Below are 24,615 nucleotides of genomic sequence, written 5' to 3'. Positions count from 1 at the left end.
TTCCCAGGGTCTACTGTGCCTCTTACCCTATGAGAGCTGCAGGCTCCAGCCCCTCTTTAACCCCTTAAAAAGTGGGAGAAGATGGATGGATAGGAGTTTGCAAACTTTTAAGAAATGTTGCAAACATCCAAAAAGAAGAAAACATTTATTATACTTGAAAACCAGTTTAAACTTCTGCAAGGTGAAATAGTTGTCCTTCCTTTCCCTTGACGGCATGTGCTGAGAAAGTTTCAATAGTCCATCGATTTTCTGACTGCAGAAACTGACCCAAATTTTCCCTCCCTAGACACATTCAACAGTTTACCTCAGCAGGAGAAACACAGTTAAGAATGACTGCTAAACCACTAAAGTGATCCAGGTTGTGGAGTGTGCAGCTCACTGGGGACGCTTACATAAAATGGGCGGTCGTTAATGAAATTTGTCTCACCTGTGCTTTTCCTGCTAAAGGTCTTTAAGCCTCCAGGGACGTTTCACCTTTAAAACAGCACCTGTTATCTGCTAAGCCTGCTGTGAGGAGGGCTGCAGTGTAATGCAAGCAGATGGAGAATCATCAAAGCTGTTTTTCATGTTGTGTTTGGGGGTAGCAACTTTGATAGATGGTGCACTGACAACACAAACCTATGTTGTCTCCTTATTCTGCTTCTCTGAATGCCAAAATCCAATACTTTGTGGCATTTCTAAACTGCAGAATAGAACAACCCTTGTCACTGTACATGTACAAGAAAATTGTGGGTGCTCCACACCAACTTTACTGGAATAAAATATGAATAGTAGACAGCAACGAATAAATAAACAAGAGAAATATCATTATTATATTCAGCCTTTACCCTGGTGATGGTGAAAATGTTAACTGCAGATCCTGATCAAACTTACCTAGATGTGGCACCATGTGATTAAGTGCTAGCATAATTCAAATTCAATTCAACAGACACATTTGTTCATCAATCTTTATTCACTTTGCACTTCACTTTTCTCTCAGCAGGAATCAAACACACCGATCTTCTTGACAATTAACGCATTCAATCATTTCAATCTTTATTTTAACCATTTTAAAACCCCGGCTTCAGCTCTGATGGATTAAATCCACTGCAGGTCACAAAGCTGAGCCTCTAGTGAAGCATAGCGAACATTTAAGTTGCATCAGTCTGTCATGGTGGGTCCTCAGCACAGCAGAAGCTTTACTTCTTACCTGTAGAAGAAACGGAAAGCAGGAATTAAACGCACTGCCAACAAAAAATATACACAGTATTTCTCTTAGCTCCCATTTAGCTACCCCTCCTCCTTGTCCCTTTCTTTTACCATGTAATTTTATCTTTTGTTAGTAAGTGGTGTTTCTATGCATGCAAATCTTTTGAGCCAGCAGTAACAGCTGATTTACAGCTCAATATATATATTTCTTGAGACTGTGTGTCTACATCTTTAAGATTTTTCGGGGGGCATTTTTGCCTTTATAGGATAGTGAAATAGTAAAGAGAGACAGGAAAATGGGGCGAGAGGGGGAGAAAAAAAAAAATGCAGCACAGGGCCGGAGGCCATCCTTGACTTCGTCCTCACCCTCAGTTGGAGCTGTCCCTGAGCTGAGAAATGTCTACTCATTTCTAATCCTGTCTTTTCTGATCAATCCCAATGCAAAGCTCAGCATTTTCGGCTCTGCCTCCTGTCTTTTTATCAGTGGTACTGTCTCACAACCTTACATCACTGCTGCTCTCACTGTCATTTTTAAACGTTGCCATTCACTCCATCCTGCCTGCACTCTCCCCTTCACTTCTTTTGTACATTGGCCGTTGCTTTGAATGGCTGAACCCAGGTGTTTGAACCCGTTAGGTTCACTACCTCTACACTGTTACTCCTGCCTCCTTCTCATTTTCACACGTGTTCTGCCTTGCTTGGACTAACTTTCGTTCCTCTCTTCTCCAGTGCATACCTCCACCTTTATAGGCTCTCTTCCACCTGCTGCTTCCTCTGACTACAGATCAAGACGTCATCCGCAAAAACAATATTCAACAGAGACTCCCGCCTGATCTCAGCCTGTCCATTATCACTGCAAACACAGAAGGGGCTCTGAACAGATCCCCGATGTGATCCCACACCCACCTTGAACTCATCTGTCACTCCTACAACATACCTCACCACGGTCTCATTTTGAATCTGAAGTTACACAGAGACCATCAAAAGCTTTTTCTTTACCCAACAAGCATCAATAAGACAGATATTTAGGAGTAAACTGTTTGTAACTTGTCCTTTAAAATGCACACGCAGAAAGTTGATGACTGCCTTCAAGTGCTGATTAATGACAGAGTGAATTAAGGCAGATAAGGAAAACATATCCTGAATATGTTAAACACGCTTTGTTGTCCAGATCAATACACAAACACCGAGCCTGGATGCAATGAAAACCAGTTAAAAACAAACCTGGTATCATCCACCCCAGCGCTGTTTTTCAAAACACCCTTCACAGCATGAAACCTGCAATAAATCCAGTCAGCACGACACAAGGCAGATCATCATGAAACAGGAAGGAGAAGAAGTTTAGTTTAAAAGATGCCGGGCTTTAATCGAGGGCCAGAAAGACGCCAGAAGGCTGAACACTACAAGTGTGCTGGCTCTAATACCGAATCCTCGGGAAAGCATCAAAACACTCTGCCCATTACTGAACACACTAACGAAGACATGCCAACAAGCCTCATATGCTCTGTGTGTGTGTGTGTGTGTGTGTGTGTGTGTGTGTGTGTGTGTGTGTGTGTGTGTGTGTGTCCTCTGTAGTGGTCCACACATGGAATCTATAATTCCTGATTCAGCCTCCCCACTTTTTCTTTTAACTTTCCTCATGAAAGACAAAACAGCCACGACTTTCTTCAGAGATGCGGAAGGACACACACGGAGATCAGCCAGAAATAAAATGAACAGAAACACAAACAAGATGAAGACAGAGAAGAAGAGAGCCATGTACCAAACAAAAACATCAATACGGTGACCACCAGAGACAACCACAGTAGAACAACAGAGAGGCGCTGGGACTGGACAGACCACAGGGGCTCGTGCTGTGTGATGTGGCCCGGCAGCAGGCTCTCTCCCTGGGCACGATGAGTGTCTGTAGTGGTCTCATGGGCTGGAGGGGGTGACCATCCTGAACTAATTGGATCATCCTTACATGCATCCTGATCCTCTGAGTCATCACAAATTCAGCTTTCAAAAAGCCATGTCCTATTAGCTGTGGTTTTGTGGTTTGTGTGTGTGTGTGTGTGTGTGTGTGTGTGTTTACCATGACATGAATCGTGTGCCTCAAAGCCTTCTGTTCTTTCTCAACATTAAATAAAAAAAGGGGTGGTGGGGGGCAATGCTTCTTTCTGAGTTAAATGTGTTAGAGGAGCTTTTGCAGCTAACGTGTTTGGTGCAGTTCTGCTGTGCCTACAGGTTTTCTTTGTGCAGGACTGGAAGTTTAATTATTCAAACCGACAGCGAGGACTAAAAGAAGGCAGTGGACTCAAACTGGTATTTGTTTGATGCTTACTGGGATTTGAGAGAGGCGTGATTGTGAATGTCAGAGTTTCTTTCACTAATTTCAGATCAATTTTCAATCTTTTCCTCATAAGTTTTTAATGTGAATGTTTATGTATTTGAAGTCCGTGTGAAATGACAGCAGTCCAGCACAGCGGGCCATAGATGAACGAGGAGAGGATCTTAAAGGGGTGAAATAATAAATCAACCATGTTTTTTTTCTTCTTCTGATAACTTTTTGGCTGAACCTCACTCATGATATCAAGGGTTGATTCCATGTGCTGTTGAAGATGCGTGAAACAGTTATTGTACCTTGTAACCTGTAATTGTCTTTTCTTTATTAAAAAAAACCCCAAAAAACCAGTGTTACTTAAACACAGATCCTTTCTCTTTGTATGTGTGCTCTATTTTCTGTCCTGACCTGGAAGTTTGAGCCATTTAGGCACCTTGCCCGGGTCAGATCTGGCAGGTTTGGCGGCCTGGGTTTGTGTCAATGGGTCTTCCTCGTTTTGTGTGGATCCGCTGGCTTCCACTGTAGGCTCTGGGGGAGGCAGCGGCTCCCTGAAGCCACCAGAGCTCGAGGAGGGAGTTGAGGACTGGAGCATGCAGCTGAAGTAGGAAGGGAAAGAAAAAAGAGAACAAAATGAATGACACAAGTATGAGAGGATGCTGCACTGAACAAAGTTGTCACATTTGTCTGAGTCATAATTAGTTGCTCCCACATAAATTTTGGTAAAGTGAGTAAAGGCAACATGCCATCTTATGCCAAAGGAAAATAGTCGCAAACTGAATGTTCGCCAAACTATGGAGACATCATCCACTGATCCTGAGGGCCTCTGTGATCCGGGCACTTGAGTTCATATCAATGAAAATTGATTTTAAAAAACTGTTTCAGGACATCAAAGTTGGTTGATCAGTGTAATAAGTCTAAACTATCATAAAGAACATGTGAACACCAATGTTGTCCCTTAATTTCATAGATGAAAACTACAATCATGTAAAGATACGACTAAATTTGAAAACTTGAAACAGAGTGAATGTAGGAAAAGGGGAATCTTACAGATACAGTGATTTGTTTTGACCAACCATTTATCCCATATGGTGATTTTTCCGGTTACTGTCTACAGAAAATGCATTTTGTAATTTCCTCTGTCACCTGAACCTGTCACAGCTGGATCAGAGAGTATATCATGTATAACCAAAGTATGAACAGACCAATATATCAGCTGAATATCGATACTGGATTACATCTGGCTTGCTGACTGTTTATGTCACCCTGTTTAAACAGAATAACATTTACTGAAGTGGACGATATTTAAGAACTTAATTCTTAAAGAGTAGAGTTTGAAAAAAAAAAAGCTCAAACAAGCACTTTCAAAATTAAAAAGTGACAGCATACCTTTCATATGATCTAACCACCTCTATCATATGCATGTTTGAAAGCTGAAACCCAAACCAAACTGTTCTAAAGCACAAAAAACAGATTAAACTTTCAGATCACCAATAATTACATCTCTTTGGAATCTGGCCTAGCTGTGTGTCGGGCCTATAACTTCATAGACCATCACCTACAAGTTGTAGGTGTTTGCTGTCACCAGGGGGCAGCATCCAAAACATGTGGAACAACTAGTCTGTTGCCTGTACTGCTGTTGGTCCTCCAATCAACCATGGAGAAGACATTAGTTACAACATATAATGAGATGAAGTGAGATTTGCAGCCACGGTCCGTTCTCACACTTCAGTGTTTGCGTTTCTCCCTCTACCTCATGAACTCTGATATGTTTTACTGGGCTATAAACCATCACTGCTGGTTTTCTGGAGGACTGCACACCACCATGTCTGAGTAGGATGCATACCAAGACCCTTGGATAACACCTACACCAATAAACCCAGTGCATCCTGCTTAAATAGGTGGAGTTTTGCTTTTGAAACTAGGATGTATTCCATCACAGTGAAGTTCAAGGTTGGTCAGAAAGAAAATACTCGTCAAGAAAAGCAAAAATGTGGCTTTTCATCTTTAAAACCTATGAAAATCTAGCTCTGTGTTTTACTTCTAAAGTTATGAGGAATCACACATGCTGGAAAAATTTAAGTTTGACTAACCCTGAGCTTGAAGCTAAACGAGATAGTGATCTGAAACAGAGGCTTTGTTAATGGAGCTGAAGGACAACAGGTGGGGGTGACTTTTGGGAAGCTGGCTCTATCTTTAGACAGACTGGAAAATGGTGTGCGTGTATGTGTTTGTGTGTGTGAGCGAGCGAGAGAGAATCTGTATGCGTGTGTAGGAAATGAGGGCGCATGGGGGCACCTGCTGTTTAGGCACAACCTCAAAGGGATTCCAATGATGACAGCTTTGTGACAGGAAAATAGGTTGGTTGCTGCGGGATACAAATGCATATATATACACACACACAACCAACTGCACATTTAAAACACACACGGACACGTGCACATACCTTGCAATGGACTCGTTTGCTTGTACGGCTGAGACGGGGGATTCGAGCAGTTCTCTCTTCATGTAAAAATCTGTGGAGGAAACGTGCACACAATGTAAGCTATTGTTTTGTTACATTACATTCCTCGATAATACACCAGTATCTAATCCAAGTCAGCATATGAAAGAAGGAAATCAGACAAAAACCTGTCTTGACATCAGAGCCGAAGTACACGAGCGCACCAGGAAACAGGTCGGCCTGCAGACACACAGAGGAGCAGAGCAGGAGTGAACGGAAGCTTCTAAAAATGTCTGGCACACATTACAATTTCTGCAAAACACGAAAGAATCCAAACAAAACCACCTCCCGCTACACGCAAACCGAGAGCTGCCGCCACATCCAAGTCAAAGTCAGGTTCATTTTTGGGGATGATTCATCGCTCGGGGGACCTGAACCAGCAACCGTTGGTTCTTTGAAGCAGACCACAAATTGAGCACCAATCAAATGGTTAGTGAAAACACTTTCACCCCTGAAGCACCACATTCCTCTCCAGTGATAGTCTTAATGGGTATAATGGGCCAGTTGCAGCCAGAAATTATCAACCGTACAATTATGAGGTGGAAATGCAGACAGACAGGCAGGCAGGGCACACGTCTGTCAGACTAAGAGAAAGGAAAGACAACATCTGCTGCACAGGAGCTTCAGCGAGTGGTCATCATCGCCGCAATGTCTGCAGGTGTAAATAAGTCTGAGCTGAATTTAAGACTAGATTAGTCTAAAAAAAAAAAAAAATGAGGATAGCAGCTGAAAGCAGGAAAAAACTTAAAGAGCTCAGTCAAAAATAATTCTAAATGTAATGCAATAATCAGGGTATTAAGTAAAAATCTAAAAAGATGAGGTGTAGGAGGTGAAAAAAAAAGAGACCTCAGCACACTAGTGCTGCTGCGTCGTGAGGATTTCTAGGCACCAGCTTTTAAAACCAAGATTAATCTTTATCATTAAGCCATTCGTTGTTACACTCACATCTTCCTGAGGCCATCGAGCAGGCTGGCCAACAAGGCCTTCTTCAATATAATCATCATCAGGGTTTTTCATCAGTGTGTCGTAAACCTCGAGGCCAAACGATCTAAACTGACCCACGCCTGGCTTGAGAATTTGTGCCTCTTTGTATTTGTATTGTTTTTTAGGCATGAGTTAAAGCTAGCTAATGTTACCTACTCTTACGAAACCTCAGTGTGTAGAAATAGTGGTGGTGGGTTCTGGAAATTCTTTTAATTAAAACGTTTACGACCCATCCGAGCTGAATTTAAGACGATTCACGACTTCAAAAGGCCTTTTATTGGTAAGTGTGTATGTAAGACATTAAAACAAAATTAAAAACACTAAAGTCCTAAAGATGTTTCTGCTGCTTTCCCTCTTCCTTCATCTAGTTAACAGATCCTCTTACGACACACTGATGAGCAGCAGACGCTCCGCTCCAGGAATCCTGAAAGAACTGATCCGTTTATCACAGACACATACGTGCAGAGCTGTGAGAAAGTGACATGTGCCTCCTAAAGAGCTTTATTACCACGTAAACAAATGCCCTGAAAAAGAGAGGTTCAATAGCTTCCTTCAGTCTCACAGATGAAACTTCATAAACATTTTCTGACTCATAAGCAGGTGACAGAGACCATCAGCAACCAAAACCATTCCTAAAAATCTTTTTAGATTTATATGTGACAACCAAGAACACTAAAATACAACACTTAGAGCATCTTTTCACATAAATTACAGTCTAAGCACCGCAGCGTTTTAAAATCCACTTTCTGAATCCCGACTTTCAACAGTTCTTACCAATACTACTAAAATCTCTAATAATCATCCTTTAAATGATCTCAAAACTCGCATCAACAATGTATATTGATCAGAAGCAAAATTTAAAAAAGGAGGTGGAAATGCTGTTTACCCCCGTTATAAACCCATCCAGACTTTTCCATCCAAACAGCTGGTGTGAAGGCTCCCAAAGTGCAGCAAGAAAATATCCTCTATATCTTCTATTGCTCAATTTTGTTGAGCATGTGTGACTTGCTGATCAGTTTCCTGATCTTAGCCGACAGAAGTGACACCTGGGGTTGTCTTCCAACCGTACCACATTCAAAGACACTTTCTTCCTCATTCTGATCCTCGGCCTGAACTTCAGCGGGTCGTCGTTTTGACCACGTCTACCTGCTTGAATGTGCTGAGATGCTGCTATTTGATTGATCGATTAGATATTCGTGTTAAAAAGCAAAGTTAACTGCTGTATTTAAGATGTGTCTGCTGAATATATGTTTGCTACAGCTTGTGAATATAAGTAACTGCACTTCTTGTCACTCTCGACAACCTGCTTTTATCCTTGTGAGGACTGTACTTTGTCCTGGATCCAAAATGACTTAAATCATGTAGAGACTGGGCTCTGTTCAGTTCCTCCCAACAGGTAACGGTTTCCTACATGTGCCTGAAGAACTTCATGGTAGAGGTCATCTCTGTCCACATAAACTGCATATGTGCAAAGACATAATAAGACAGAAACCAGACATTTAAAAAAAATCTGGACCAAAACTCTTCAGAAGAATTCTGCAACAGTAAGAAATGACTAACGTTGAAGGGGAAAAAAGCTTTTTTTAAAAAGTTTGTGTCAAAATTGTTGATTGGGGATTCCCTATAATGCAGTCTTAATGTCCCGATAATCAGCGTAATTGCAGTTGATGATGACAGCTCAAACTAAGATTGCTGCTGAGCTGCTAGGAGGACAAATATCTTTTTTCTTTTTTAGAGGAATGAGGCTCTTCAGACACTCTAATCAGCAGTTAAAATATACATTAGACGCAGCAATGATGCCATAAAACATTTTGCATATAACTTTCCCTCCAGACTCTTAGATAATCAGCAGCGTAAAATAAAGGCTGTAGCTGGGGTCTGGCGGGTTCACCCAACACCACAGGCCGTCTTACACACACACTGTCCTTTCTCTGGTTGCTAAATTGGGACACACTGGCCTAATTGCTATTATTACAGCCCTGTGAGCAGGAAACAATGTGTTACAGTGAAACAACAGGCATTCCTGCAATCCTGCTCCGTCTGGCAGCAGCAGCAACATTTCCATTCGGGAAAAAGACGAGGCCAACGAGAAGAGACCAGTGTATGTGGGAGGGAGAGGGTGAGTGTGTTTAAATTAAAAAAAAAAAAAAAAAAAAAAGAAGAAGAGAGGAATGGAGAGAGAAAAGGAAAAAGAGGCAGAACGGATCCTGATGGAAGACAGAGGGGGAGACGGATGAGGGAGGGGATGACTGGTATCAAAGGACTTCTGGGTTGGGAAACATTCCTTTCCTGACATGACACAAAGTGATTAAAGTGTGTGTGTGTGTGTGCCAACGTCTATGTGACATGACAAAAAAAGATTAAAGATTCTTTAAATGTGTGTGTCGAAGATTGATGTATAGACAGGGAAGCGGAGCCAGACAGAGTGTGCATATGGGAGAAATGACACCAAGGAGGATTAAAGATTTTGTTTTTGTGCACTTTAACGCTTTTAAGTCCCTAATGGATAGAGACATGGGGTTGAGAGAGGAGGGGTGAGGCACAGGAGAGGGCCGGAGAGAGGGACCATGTGGGTGCTGGAGTTGGAGGAGGAAAGAAAAGAAGAAGAAAAAAAAGGAAAAGAAAGCCAGAGTTGGGGTACAGGAGAGGGACGAGTACTGAAAAAAACAGACGGGGAGAGTTCAGAAGGGGATGAAAAGATGAAAAACAAAGAATGACATCAGAACATCAGACGTGATTCAGAGCGATCGTGACACCAAAGGGGTATGAACACACCAACGCAGCCATATTTCAAAGTGCACTTTTGAGGATTGTTATCTTTTATAGCAGTCCCTTAGAGGAGCTGAATCTTGCTCATCATCACAACACGATATCACTTCAAAAATCACTTCAAACATCCGCCTCTTCCTCCTCTTCTGTGCGCTTCAGGTTGAATCAAAGTGTCAAGTGAAAGAACGAAAGGCGCCGATGACAAAAATGTTTGCCAAAATAAAGTGTCTAAAAATACAAGAACCAGCAGTGCGCGGGAGTGTCGAGGTGATCAAGCATATGTATCTCTTCACATTTTGAATAAACTCAAAGGCTACAAAGCATCAAAGCTGCCCGTTGCTCTGCATGTGTGTGAGCGCTGGTGTGTTTGTGTGTGTGTGTCGAGATCAAAGCAAGGCCTGTATTAACCCCATGTGCCAGTCTGGGAAAAATCAAGCCCAGCTGGGGTCAAGGACAGTGGAGAGGGGGGAACAAGTGCGAGCAGAAGTGAGGGAAGAAGGGAGAACGGGAATGTAGCGAGGCTTTGAAGAGCAGAGGAGGACCAGCTGATATATTTTATGTCCATGTTGAGGGAAAGGAAAAAAAAAAAAAAGGTTTTGTAGTTGTTTTCTGCAGTTTCACAGTGATGAAGTTTATTATTACTTATTATTATTACTTAGAAGCTCTATCAAGGTAATCGAAGGACAGTGTGAGGAGTCGTACCTGGAAAAGTGTAGCTGAAGGGTCATCCAGAATAGTTTTTGGAGGGGTAATGACTGAAAAAGGAATAAGAAAAATGGTCAAAATGATCAACTGTGAATAAAAGTCTATAATACAACATATACATGAACACAGGAAAGTTAATGCTGACAAATGAATGAAAAACAAATGGACGCGGCACAGAGACTTAAGATTTTACAAAACAACAGGAGCAACTTTTAACTAAAAAAAAAAAAAAAAGATGCTTTAAAAAAAAAATAAATCAAATTCACATTTGATCTGTAATCTGGAAACATGGCAGAAAAACTGATACAGTTTCAAAGCTTTGTGTGTAGGCAGCACATATCAAGGCTAAAACTGGTTGTTCCTGCTCCTGTCATTTTTACAAGTGGAGTTAAATTTAAAAAAAACAAAACAATGGTAAAAATGAAAGCAGGTGATATTGCTGATAATTTTAAGGTTGATCATTTTGGGATGAGGTGAAACTGGAGATTAAAACCATGGGTGTGTCGCCAACAAATCTCCAACGACTGTGTGATGTTATGTCGATATGGACCAAAAATCAAAAATGTTTCCAGCATCTCTCTGAATATCTGTGCCACGAAGAACGGAGGCACCTCTGAAGGCAAAAGGGGTTCGACTCAGTACAAGGTCTACCTAATAAAATGTCTCTTAAATGCTTACTCTATTAGGAAAAAAAAAAAAAAAAAAAAGGTTTTGCTTTGGATAGCTGTCACCAAACCTCACTTTCAGTAACCTCATACATCTTAAACTCGCTCAAATGTACCTGCACATAGTTTAAATAAAAAAGTGACATTATCAGTAAAATCTAACTGAAGAAAATCCAAATCCAGGCAATTCAAATGAAAACAATTCAAACTGATAATTTGGATCCAAAACGTTTGTAGAAAATTCCTCCTTTTTCAGGCTCATAGAAAAGTTGGCCTCATTGCATGTAGATCTCTAGAAATTTTGAGTTTATCAGCATTTTTTGCAGTTTTGGTCAAAATTCTAAGTGTTAATTTTGCATTTATTTGACACTAGAGGAGGTTGGATTAAGCCAGTCATCAGATTTGAGGTTTTTCAGGTGATTTCAATGTGCTTGTAATTATGATCAGAACTATTATCCTATCTGATTTGGAATAAACCAGAAGCAGAAACTGATGCTGTAACATGGTCAGACCTTCACAGGATGAAGATGACGATTCGGGGAAATGTAACGATACTTACACAGGTAGAAACTGAGCTGAGGGTCCTCCAAGTGACTCCTTACAAAGTGCCTCAGAGCATCAACTGGACACAAGACACAAACAAGGACACAGATTACCAGCTGAAGCACAAACTGGGCTATTTGCAGCTACATCGGTCTCTGTGTGGACTGTAATTCATTTGTCAGAAGGAATTTCCCTGCAATCTGTTGTTCTGCTGGTTGTCGTGTTGCTTTCGGGCTGAGGTGCATCTCATCGCTGGAATTACAGACCTGTCTCATTCTTTCAGTCTGTCACTGTGGTGTGGCTACAGTCGTAAATGTGGTGAGGGAGCCGCAAGTAGCTTTCACATTGCAGCCATACCTGTGGCTAGCCAGCTGAAATGAACACTCTCCATACTGCATGCGCGCACACACATGGAGGCACACACAAACACACACCTGTCTCTAGAGGCCTGAAGAAGCCCTGTAGAACATATCTGTCTGGAAACTGGACCCTCAGGACCACCTGGAGAGGCAGAGTGGGCTATTTATAGTCTGTATGTTTTAAACGCACATATATTAAAATGTTATTATGTGTACGAGCTTACTTTGGGATATCTATCCATCTTCTCCTTTATCTGTGATTCTCTCAGAGATTTAGTCATAAGCGGAGCCTCCTCCAAAAACTTCCTGAAGAATGAGGGACAGAGAGAGACACACACAGAGTTACAATGAAATGAGCTGAGAAATAAAAAGCAGGTTGTTTAACCCACAATGAGTAAGATGTGCAAAGAAAACAAAGAATCACTGTTTCTTTCCTACCCCTACTCGTGTGTGGCCGTGTGTGTGTGTGTGTGCGCGCGTGCGTGTTACAGGCAAATTGCTTTGGTCGGCTTAATTCCACCCTTGGTAATTGCAGTCATTGACATGGCAGTAGCCATGAGGCAGCCATGTCAGTGCAGACAGAGATTAAAGGATGCGAGCGGTGAGGTCTCAACCTGACGGTGTTTGGTCGATGGCTGGAAGATAAACGTCTACACGAAACAGAACTACTAATTGCTCCCAGCGTGCCATATTTAGAAGCTTTTGTAGTGTTTGTGTGTTGTCTTATAAATGAGAACATGTTTGCAAACACACACGATGTCTCAACAGCTGTGGTCTGCTGACGCCACATCCAGAGATTGCAGAATAAACTTGAACGCATCTGTTTTGAAGAAGCGCTCGTAAATAACTAAAAACTTCAAACTGGTCATAAATTTTAAAAAATAAACAAGTAAAAATACAGAAATGCACACAGTGATGCCCAGCATTCTCCCTGCCTATGGCCTCTCATCACTGCTAGGCTATTTTTGCAATTAAGGGTTATACATGGACAAAACACCGCAGGACCGAATGCCGAACTGACTAATTATCTGTTCCAAACAGCGCAGAAACACATCGGATCCAGACGTGTTTCTGCAGCAACAAGGTATTTGTGCTAAATACTGCACCCAGTCACTCAACCATTTCCTCCTTCCCCACCTCTCGCTCTTCAGCTGGGCAAAGCGCTTCCGCACATCATCCACGGTCACTTCAAAGAACTCGTCGGGCAGATCCCCGTAGTCCTCAGACTGATGGGATGTGGAGTCCAGGTGGTAGATGAGAGGCTCCCTCTCCACTGGCTGCAGACAGAGGGAGATATAAGAGTGTCCGTAACAATATTTGGATCTCAAGTGTCCAAATTTTAGCTTTATCTATCACAGCAGAAGTCTTGTTTTCGGCCACGGTAGAATTTTGCCCTTCCCTGAGCCTGGTTCTGTTGAACATCTCTTCCTGTTAAAAGAAAGTTCTTCTTCCCCACCATCGCCAAATGCTGCTCCTCCTAAGTGATCGTCTGAGTTTTCTCTTAAATGTATTCAGAATTTACTGCACAACATTGCATAAATTTTAATGTGCCTTGAATTTAAAGGTTTCTTTAGACAAATTGAATACAGCTGCCTGGGGCTCAGGAGGTAGAGAGGGTCATCTACCAATCAGAAGGTTAGCGGTTCGATCCCCTGCTTCTCCACATGGTGAAGAGCACGTGGGCATTGGACGGTATGTATGAAAGCTGACAACCACTGACCAATAAACATCTACAAACAATTTCTGTACACCAGTGATGCTCCCCCCCCACAAAGAGCCAGACCACAGCTGAACCAGGAAACTTCTAAACTATTTGTATTGCACAGAGTTTCACAACAGTTTGAGCCCCTTTTAATCATCATCATCATCATCATCCCAATCTACTGTGGTAAAGATGTAAGTTTACCAGCATGTATTTTGTTCATGTGGTGGGGCGTGGTCTGCGGGGCCGTGCGGACGCACCTGCACGGCATCCGCAATCACGCCCGCCGTGTTAAAACACGGGGACTCAGGGGTTGGTGTTGGTGTGGTGTGACGTGAATCAAATAAAGTTGGCTCTGAACGTCGCTCCGTGGTCCCGCCGTGCCTTATTCATGCCACATTGGTGCCGAAACCCGGGAGGCGGCATGGCGGGTACCTACCAGAGCCAGGAAAGGAAAGAGCTGGCCGAGAGGGTGGCCCAGCGGAAGCAGGCGGCGGAGGTGCGTCGCCAACAGGAAGAGCTGCGGAAGGAGAGCGAACGCCACCTGGGGAAGATGGCAGAGCTGGCAGCGCTGCTCTGGGCCTGGGCGCCACCCCCACAAGTGTGTCCCGAGGACAGTGAAGCGGTGGAGGAGCCGTGTGGGTCACCTCGGCAGCCGGAGGTGGTGGACGAGCCACGCGGGGGTCCGAGCCTGCCGGAGGAGGAGGAGCAGCCGGGTGAAGGGCTGCTCCTGCCGGGAGCGGTGGAGGAGCCGCTCCAATCGGAGGCCGAGGACGAGTCGGGCGAGGGTCTACACCTGCCGGAGGCAGAGGAGTCGCTCCACCCAGAGGTGGGCGAGGGGCTGTGCCTGCTGGGGGCGGAGGCGCAGTGCGGGGAGCCGCTCCAAACGGGAGTGGCGGAGGCGGTGGCGGAGCAGCTGTGCGGGGAGACTGAGGTCCCTGCTCCAGGGCAGCCTGTGCAGCCGGAGTTGGAGGCAGAGGAGCGGGACAGCCCCGCTAGGCCGGGGATCGGCGGGCTGGCTAGTCCAGCCTCGCTGCCACCAGTCGATTCTGCGCGCCTGACGTCTGCCCAGCCGCCTGTGTGCAGGAGCTCACGGCCATGCCTGTGGGGCCGTGTCCGCTTGCTACGCGGCCGACCTCCGGACCAGCTTCGCCGTTGCCGCTGGATGCGCGGGCGGCCACCAGAACGGACGCTTCCCCGTCGCTTGGTCAGGGGCTGGGGCGCCGATGTTTAGGGGCCGAGTCTCGCCCCAGTTCGCGGGGGGGGAGTAGGTTCGGCCAGATTGCTCCCCGGCCTCAATCGGGCGATGGGGGTATGTGGTGGGGCGTGGTCTGCGGGGCCGTGCGGACGCACCTGCACGGCATCCGCAATCACGCCCGCCGTGTTAAAACACGGGGACTCAGGGGTTGGTGTTGTGTGACGTGAATCAAATAAAGTTGGCTCTGAACGTCGCTCCGTGGTCCCGCCGTGCCTTATTCATGCCACAGTTCAGTGTTCTGGTTAAATGAGGCTGAGATGTCGACTCTGTCAGGACTCTGCATTGAGGTATAATGATGTGAAACTGGATGTATGCATTGTAGTGTAACATAAACCTTATTTTGAGGTAAAGCCTGTAGCTTCTTATAAATCAAATGCAGGTTTTAGTCCTAGTGGCCACTAAAATTACTCTTGGCTTTCTCCACAATCATTCAGATAAGAGTTTCAAAATAAAATAAAACAGCTTCTGGGTGTCTAGACTTAAACGTACAGTTCGTTTACCCTGGTCTGAATCATTTGATAAGATTGTAAATTCAAACTCAAACCAAGGGAACTCCAAGCAAACCAAAATGCATCACTACAAACCACGTGGGGATATTAGCCCATTTATTGGCCAAATGGGTTTGGGGAGCAACAAAAGTAAATACAGGAAGAAGGTGCTGCCTTCTGGACCAGTGGGGAAGATTAATAATTTACGTTGATTTCACGGCTAGTTGCTAACCTTGGCACATCTATAGTGTCTTGCTGCATTTCAGAGTAGCAAGCATAGATTGGTACGGTAGGTTTCTCAAAGGGTCTCGGTGTGGGTGATTTACTGTGTTCAATCCTGCACAAACGAACTACACAAAGCTGGAAAACCAAACAGAGTTCAATTTAAACTGACTAAACACTGCAGATATGAAAACACTGTTAATTTATGAAGGAGTTGGAAATCCACAAGCAGAGAAATTGGTCATCTGAAATAAAGAGGTTACAGAACAAACTCACCTCTAAGAACTCCTCCGCATCACCCATACTATCATGCTGCACCTTGGTAGTGGTTTTACACTGAAAGGAACAGAAAAGGTCCAGTTTCACCAATTACTGATCAGATCAGGACTGTAAACATTCAATCTAAAAAGGACAATTCTTGAAGCCCACAAAAAAAATGCCCTTAATAAGCAAAATAGGTAATCGGATTTGAGGTGGTAAGTTTTCATAAATGTGCAAACACATGGCTTTAACAGAAAACATCAATATGAGCTTCAGATTTCTCAGCTTTTATCTTTCATTGTCTTTATATTTTTGTGAGCTTGTGGTTTATGTTGAAAACTGGTTAATGGCAGCATAAGGGCCAAGAAGACACACTAGCTAATAACAAAAAATATCTAGTGCATACACCTGGCAGGCTGAGTAAACTCAGGGTTTGGCTGACCTTTGTGCTTGAACCGTGGTTGGATTTGGCTTTCTTGGCTTTGGGTGACTCAACAGCAGCGGTCAGCGCTGACAGAGATGAGGATGATGATGAAGAGAGGGAACGTGCAACTCCTCCAGCTGGACCGCCGAGGCGCTGACCACCTCCGGAGAAAGGAATGAAAGGAGCTGAAGAAGTAGGAGATGATGGGTGGCAGTTTAGTCCTGACGGCCCCGCTTTTTCACCATCGTCCTCTGGTGTTTGACTTCCTGTGGGAGGGTCTTTAGGTCCAACGGCATCCTGGAGGTTTGGAGCGTCTTCTTGTTGAATGGGTAGTGTGATTGTAGAAGTGGCAGAAGATGTCAGAGTTGGGGTTTCCGCCGGCTTATCTGGGCTTGGCACATCTGTTGCTGACATTTCTGGAACCGATGGAGCGGGATCCGGCTGCGGGGATGAACTGGGTGTGGTTTCCATGGCAATGGGCGTAGTTGGCATAGCGGGTGTATCCATTTCAGCTTTTTCTTCTGGGTTTTTTTCCTTTTTGAGTAAAAACCTTAAACATAAATCATAAATACAGGGTTTTAATACAGGGTGATTTTTTTATTTTTATTTTTTAAAAAAAGGTTAAATGTAGTTCTTTCCCATCCATCCATCCATCCATCCATTCGCTTCCGCTTGTCCTTTTCAGGGTCGCGGGGGGCGCTGGAGCCTATCCCAGCTGTCATAGGGCGAGAGGCGGGGTACACCCTGGACAGGTCGCCAGTCTGTCGCAGGGCCAACACACAGGGACAGACAACCATTCGCACTCACGTTCATTCGCACATTCACACCTAGTGACAATTTGGATTATCCAATTAACCTATCCCCACAAGCTGCATGTCTTTGGACGGTGGGAGGAAGCCGGAGTACCCGGAGAGAACCCACGCAAGCACGGGGAGAACATGCAAACTCCACACAGAAAGACCCCGGCCTGATGTTGGAATTGAACTCAGGACCTTCTTGCTGTGCGGCAACAGTGCTAACCACCGTGCCACCGTGCTGCCCGTAGTTCTTTCCCCTTCAACATAATCTCCTTGGTTCCACTATGGACCAAACCTAAAGCTCCTACTACATTTGAATTACTCCCATTCTGTAATGGGAGAATGGGAGTAATTCGATTTCCCCATAGACCTCAAAACTCCCACCAGTATCGACTTTTGTGTTAGGGTTAGCTATTCATCGCTGCTGATTGATATTTCTTTGTCTATGAGCCAGAGAACAAAAAGCAGTTTGCAGTGTCCACATAAGGTGCACTGGGCGTGTAGTTGTCTTATGCCGAGATGTCAGTGTGCTCTCAGGCCATCTTTTTTAAATTTTACATTTAAAGTGTTTGCATCCGTAAATAAGTCCACGTCTGTACAAGTGACATCAATTACATCATCAGATAATGAATGTTTGGCTTAGTGTGGACATCCACAAGCCTTTTTTGTGACTGCACCGACGGATCTGTGGTGTAACTATACTATAACGTTCCAACAACAAATTTGCCCATTAGGGAGACTTGTGATAGAATGTGTTATAACGGAAACAACTAGTGGCTGATAGCATCGCCAACCAAGTACAGACTTTGCTATACTGTGTTGGGCACCACTGATTTGTGAAGATATCTACTGGAACATACTGAGGCATCTGACAGAAAATAGGGTGATTTGTGGCACGCACCATCTTGCACCTGTTCACAGTACACTGAAAACATTTGAGTTTTTTGGCCGAGACATTCAGGTAGCCCTATTTGACTGTCTAAGACATCTTCCTTTTCTTCAAACACAGAGAAGGAGATGTAGCACTGCCAGTGGTTTAGAAGGGACTTCTAGGGAGTGACCAAATGTAGCAGGTGGTGCTAAATCGGCAGATGCAGTTTATTGCTGCAAAAGGAGACCATCTTGAAGGACACTTTTCTGCTTGTCACAGCTGCAGTCATCTTGTAGACTCTCTATATATGATGTTTTAAATACATAATTAATAAAGTCACACCCACAAAATGCATGAAGCATGAAAACTAGCAGCTTACCTGACAATGGCACTTCCTCCGGTAAGACCTAGAGACTTCAAAGAGGCCTTCTTTAGTTCTTCTTCGCCACTCACCTGCACATCCACAGACACGCACATGTGGACAAGCAGCTGTGTTATCATAAAATTCACTTTCATCTCCTGAGAAAGGGAGAGTTAAAAGACCGCTGCATACCTCATCTCTCATGTAAACACACACAGGAGTGGATCCTGAGTCGGATAGCTCCAACACACTGGTGACGTTGAGATGACATGCACGCACACACAGAGACACACACACAGAGATTAAAAATTGCCCAAATGATTTTCATTTGCTTTAAACAAAACCCACAAGTGGTTTTCCTTGTTGAGGATAATAAGCTGGGTGATTTTACAATAAAACCTCATGCAATGCAGTGGCACACTATCAGCATGTGTAAACCATGTGTGCACAATCCCGTGTAGTACCTAATTGAACCATAAATGTTTTACTATTGTTCTCTTCAATTCTGAATATCAAAGCTTTCCTCTGTGCTTCATAACATTCCTTGAGCTTTTTACGTTGCCGCGGAGCTAACATTCATTTCATGGAAGCATGACTTGCTTGGAAAAGTATCAACAAATGCAGTGATGTCATTTAATGGAGTGGAGATGAGGGCTGGACGGATGCGTGAGCACCTGGGACCGCACAGCTGGAACTACTGAGCAACAGCTGCATGTGTGTGCAGGCATGTGTGTTAGAATGAAGCTTAAACTTCAGTAGAGGAGTGGTGAGAAGAAGGAATGTTATCCTGGTGTGCTTTCATTGTGACAATCTTCACGCTATGGAAGATGGATGAAATGCAGTGTTGAGTCCATTAATCTCTTCGTGTAACACCATGACCAAAGTTTACTTTCTTTCATGTCTACAGTTTCAGTTTTATTTTTCAATTCTTTTTAAAAAATATTACACTTACAAACCAGACTTTCCAATATAGTAAAAATCTTTCCAAGACATCGATGTACCGATCGAAATAGCGATACCGATCAAAGGATTACTCTTTTTACGCATTCCTCTGGTATTTTTTTAGAACTGTATTTTTCAGACTATAAGGTGCACTTAAAATCATTTCATTTTTTTTCAAAAATCGACAGGGCGCCTTATAATCTGGTGCGACTTTTGTATGAATTCTGGTTGTGCTTACTGACCTCAAACTAATTTTATGTGGTACACGGTGCTCAAAAATCTGTCAAAAAATGTTTTAGTATCACTTTGGGAAGCTACGAAGCTGCAACGTCAGAGCATTACTGTAGTCAGGAGCCTCGCGGAGTAATCTGGGTCCGCTTCAGGTCCCAAAGTCAAACGAACACTGCGGCATCACTGAGAGTTAAAACTGTCTAAATTCGTTCATCTTTAATAAAATGATCAGTGTTGCTGCTTTACCAGGTGAAACAATTAAGTTTAACATCCAGGCATCCATGAAAACAGTTTTTTTTTTTTTTTAATTTAACAGAGTTAGAAGTTAGCAGGAAGTTAGCTCGCTAGCTTCCACGTAAACATGATATAGCATGTTCTGACAGAGATTTCCAAAAAAATTAAAAACATACAACTATGCTATAACTTCCAACATAAATGAAGACACCTTATGTATGAAAACCGACTCGTTCATCGACAGTGTATTTTATAATCCGGTGTGCCTTGTGGTCAGTAAAATATGGTACATTTTTACATCATCTAGTAATTCTTTTTCTATGAGTTCATCATGTAGCTCTACTTGTAGTTCCTCTATATCTTTTTTTTTCACTCTACCAGTAATTCTTTTATTTCTTTGTATTCTAATTTCTTCTATTCTTTCTTGTTCTTGTACTAGTTCTTTGTCTTCTAATTCTAGTACTTATAATTCTTCTATTTAAGTTCTGCCAGCTTCTTCTTCTACTACTTGCTCCTCTTTCAAGTCTTCTAGTTGTTCCTGTTGTTCTAGTACTTCTTCTGATACATATTCTTGTCTTTTTCCCTAACTCTTCTCGCAGCCCTTTCAGTCTTTTCTTCTTACAGTAATTCTTTTAGTTCTTCTCATCCTTGATCTTTTATTTCTTCTTGTTGTAGTTTCTTGCCTTCTAAATCTGATATGTGTTCTGCAACAAGTTTACCATATTCTTGCAGTTCCTCCTATTCTAAGTCTTCTTTTTGTGCAATTTTTCACTCATGAGAATACACACTTAAAGTATGGATCAATATCTAGCCCTTTCCAAAACAAACAAACACACAACCACGTGAAGTGAACAGGGGTGAAAAGGGAGGCCCTGTATGCTAGAAATTCTCACAGTAACTAACAACATAAAAATCTATTTAGTCGGCATTCAACACAATTTAATTTACTTTTGAGGCCTTTTAACGGTTGTTGTTTTTTTACAAAGACACACAGATTCTGCCCCTGTACAAATGTTCATGCACACACCTGATTTCTGGAAAATGTGTGAGCACTTCCCACAGAGTCTGTCCACAGGAGAACGAACCCTGGAGCCGAGAGCCGTCCTCCATCTGTAGTGCAATCCGCACCTGACACGTATGAAACCACAGGAACACAGATTAAGCATAAAGACCAAAGGCGCTCTTTAACCATTAACCAAATAAAAACAATAATGGAAATAAAAAGCAGGTCTAAACTATCAACATGAGACAGTCCAAAGCTCTGGTTAGCATTTGTTTCATTTATTACGGTAAGTTGGATAGTGACAGATCCAACAAAGGGCACCAGCTGGATCTGAGTAAGACACTGCTTTTATGCCCCATAAATAAAAAAGAAAGACATCAACCAAAAAGTAGGCCCACTATGCCTTTCCTTATTTTCTATTATCTTACAGTGGAGGATGAACATGTTAAACATGAACGAAGATTAAAATAAGTAGATCAGCATATATATATAAGTAATGGATGTGAGCCCAGAGCACAAGATTCAAACTGCTCTAAATGCTCAGTTTGACCAAGTTTTTCCTACATTAGGATCCGCATGATGTCGGTGAAAGTGGACATCCTCAAGCACAGCAGTCCCAGCTAACTACAGTTTAGATCTTGTGTTTCCAGGCAGCAGCCAATCAGAAGAAAGTTGGCTTTAAACACCTATAACAGCTCGTTTTGGATGGAGGATGAACAGAGCCTGCATCCAGCCCCAGGTTAAGATAAATAAGGATTATTTTGGACTATCCATCATGCATAGCTACTCTAACAGCCCAAGAATAAAACTAAGGAGGAGGAAATAAGCACAATGAGGCCCCTTTAAACACATAATTATCACAGTACGATTTTCTTTAAATTATTTACATAGATTTTTCTTTTGATAGAAGCTAAAAGTAATAAAATCTAAAGTACAAGCACTTCACGCTGTTGGACTCACAAACGCCGAAAAGGAAATGATTTTGAAAATCCCCCGCGGTGGTCATTTGTAAGTTCTTGGCTCATCAGTCTTGATACATTTAGCAGGAAGAAAATTCTTTGATAATCAAAGATGATTAAGCTGCACATGTGGGCCTACCTCAGTCTGAAAATAAGTAACATCAGACATGAGTGCAAGTCTCTGTTGCTCTTTCTCTGAGTCACTCTGCGAGTTGTTTACTCTGCAACGGTGTTGTTCGGCACAGAAAGCACGCTGCATATCAGCACACCGGGAGAGATGAAACGAGGGCTTTGGCTGTCAACGGTCAAACACGAAACACTCCCACAAACCAGTCTGCCCCAGAGGTGCCTGCATGTGTGCGTCTGTATAAAATCTGCCAGGTATCAACAGTCAACCATCCATCAAATGAACAAAAACAGCAGATCAAACCCAGCCGTGAATTTTACAGCATGGATTATGATGCCATGATGTCATAGGAAACTACAGCTCAGCTACAACAAAGTGTTTTGTTGGATAGGAATCAGAGAGAGCAGTGACAGAGAATTCAGGCATTTCCAGGTACGGACAATAAAGAAACCCACACACAGGGCTGACTGACCCACACATGAGGCTACTTAAGGCTATTCAAACATGATCATGAGTGGGACAAATAGCCCTAAGGGGACTCAAATTAATTTTATTTATTGAACAACATGCACACCACGCAAATAGCTTATGTGACCTTTCTTAACAGAAGTCTACGCATTCACCTGTTATTTAAAAAACAAATGCGCCATTCAAGCTTAACTTAATTAAACCCCACATACATAAAACATGTAAAAAATAAAAGTCCTGGTGAGCTTCCTCTAATGGAAGGCTAAAATCTCTTTGCTGGGCACAAACACTTTTATATACAAGAAACACTCTGGTAAAGAAGTATGTTCTGAACATGTTTACCTTGGCCACTCACGGCTAAAAAGTCTGGCGAACTTTCATCGAGACAAAGTCACTTAAAATAAGTTAAGCAGATATTTTTTCACTCTGGTGTTTCAAATAACTCCCCACATAAATGACTGGAGGCATTTCAAAAAGGGATACCGAGTTGTGGTACTTCTATAAAAAAGGACTCTGACTATGCCGATCCTGGAAATGAGCTCTTGTTTAATAATTTTTTTTTTATTAAGAGCATGTTTTGTGTTGCAATCAGACTTGAGGTAAAAAGAATTGTTTCCACATTTTTTCTGATTCATGCACACCATGAATCTGAGAAAAAGAAAAAAAAAAGTCTCCAAACACTGGATTTGGAGGGTTTCCTTCCTTTCTGACTCTCTCTAACACCCACATATACATAGATGCACCAAGGCTGCTTGCTTATAGGAAAAGTCGTAATCATGATAAATGTGGTCAATATTATAAAGTATGGACATTATTCACTAGATTAAGAGACACTGCGTAGATACTGGAGTTTAAAAAGTGTCTTTTTCTGGGCATTTTCTTCAACTATGAAAGATTCCTAGTTTGAGGTCAGGAGTAGACACAAACTCTTCTTTGGGGGAGCTCCAATTAAGTGCTCTTCTTTCACATGTTCACCATAAGAAACCTTAAAAGATTTACTTCCTTGATTAGATCTTTGTAGCCAAAAGTTGAACTATAGACACCCTGGTTGGGGTTAAACTAAAAGCTGAACTTTTAGGGAGAGTAAAAACACACCACTCTAAATGAAAGCTGTGCACTTGATTTAGAACAAGGAAACCAAACAAACAAACCAAAAAAGAAAACCCCAGGAGCAAAGAAGATAGTTACAATTATTTTGTTTTTGCAACAATTAGAGAGCAAAATCATAACTGACATTAAAATCTGACTAATCGTTGAGCCCCAAGTTGCACTTGGTTTGAACTGACCTGGCTGTCAGCTATAACTTGTTTCCTCGTACTCGTCACCATTTCCAGTTTGGCGTTGTTGGGCAGGTTTGCAAACCTCCATGGCCGCGTCAGGTCAACAATAGTCCTCTGAAACCTGCCAAAAATGTTAACAGTGGAGGAGAAAGCGAGCAATTAAATGTTTCATGTGGAGTAGCTGGACAGCTGTGAAGAATGATGTATGAGCCCGAGGACTAAATTTGATCAATGCATTACAAACAGTTATCAAATTTTAATTTGATTTAATTTTTTTGACACATAATTTGTCTTGTTTCTTTTTTCCTGCAGTGACACCGATTTTTTAAATATAAGTAAACACGATCTGAAACCAAAACAGAGTTGCGTAATGTGTGAAAATCGCTTACAACATTTAACTAGCTTAACTTCTTTAACTACGTAAATATACGGATATTTCACACATTACTATCCCGCTACTGTGCAGTGCGATTGTTTGTGTATTAAAGTGTATTTGGATGTAATGAAAAGCTTTTAATCTCAAGGGACAAAAACTGATTTACAGCTACGTTCATTTGCTCACTTTAAACCGTGATCTTCTGGGTCAAATCCGTACTTCTTGCAGACTTCCTCCAGCACCTGAAGGCGGAAAATGTTACAACATGAGTTATGCCACAAAATCTTCCAAATAATCTGATTTCATCCGCACGAAAACACAAACTGATCAGTCACTGGCTAACAACTGTTAGCCCAGCAAGCTAACTCGGAGGAAAGGAATTTAGTCCGATTCTGTAACCAAAGCGCGGAATTCAATAAGCCGTCCACCTAAGTAAAGATGAAACACTCCTCTATAAAAGTTCACCTGCAGTAACGGCGTGTTTGGAGCCACTTTAACTGTTTGCCTTCTCCCATTGGGAGTGAGAACCGTTACAGCTGTACCACTAGCAGCCATTGCGTGTCCTGACGTCACAC

General features: G+C 42.7%; 2 protein-coding genes across 5 annotated transcripts in view; one reads left to right on the top strand and one right to left on the bottom strand.

Annotated features, from left to right (window-relative positions):
* Window positions 1-3,883, top strand: part of LOC309709058 (UDP-glucuronosyltransferase 2A2-like) — a 17,119-nt gene extending 13,236 nt beyond the window's left edge. Inside the window, exon 8 of one of the 4 annotated variants that reach the window (XM_082537485.1) lies at window positions 2,835-3,883. The gene's annotated coding sequence lies outside the window, so the exon portion shown is untranslated. Of the gene's footprint in view, window positions 1-447; window positions 1,238-1,917 lie in introns of those variants that run through there. The other 3 variants (XM_082537484.1, XM_082537482.1, XM_082537483.1) reach the window with 3 other exon arrangements.
* aspscr1 (ASPSCR1 tether for SLC2A4, UBX domain containing) lies at window positions 934-24,615 on the bottom strand. The gene is made up of 17 exons (XM_082537481.1): window positions 24,506-24,615; window positions 24,227-24,282; window positions 23,671-23,785; window positions 20,855-20,955; window positions 18,613-18,670; window positions 18,439-18,512; window positions 16,410-16,941; window positions 15,983-16,042; window positions 13,174-13,313; window positions 12,261-12,342; window positions 12,112-12,178; window positions 11,694-11,756; window positions 10,467-10,519; window positions 6,140-6,191; window positions 5,955-6,024; window positions 3,920-4,107; window positions 934-1,189 (listed from the first exon to the last, which is right to left on the bottom strand). Exons 1-17 carry the CDS (start codon window positions 24,593-24,595, stop codon window positions 1,179-1,181), a joined length of 1,812 nt encoding a protein of 603 aa, XP_082393607.1. The 5' UTR covers window positions 24,596-24,615; the 3' UTR covers window positions 934-1,178.

This window comes from Aulonocara stuartgranti (genome assembly GCF_965226115.1).
Source record: "Aulonocara stuartgranti genome assembly, chromosome: 6".
Classification (NCBI taxonomy): Eukaryota; Metazoa; Chordata; class Actinopteri; order Cichliformes; family Cichlidae; genus Aulonocara; species Aulonocara stuartgranti.
The sequence above is the reverse complement of the archived record's forward strand: the minus strand, read 5'-3'. Positions and strand labels throughout refer to the sequence as shown.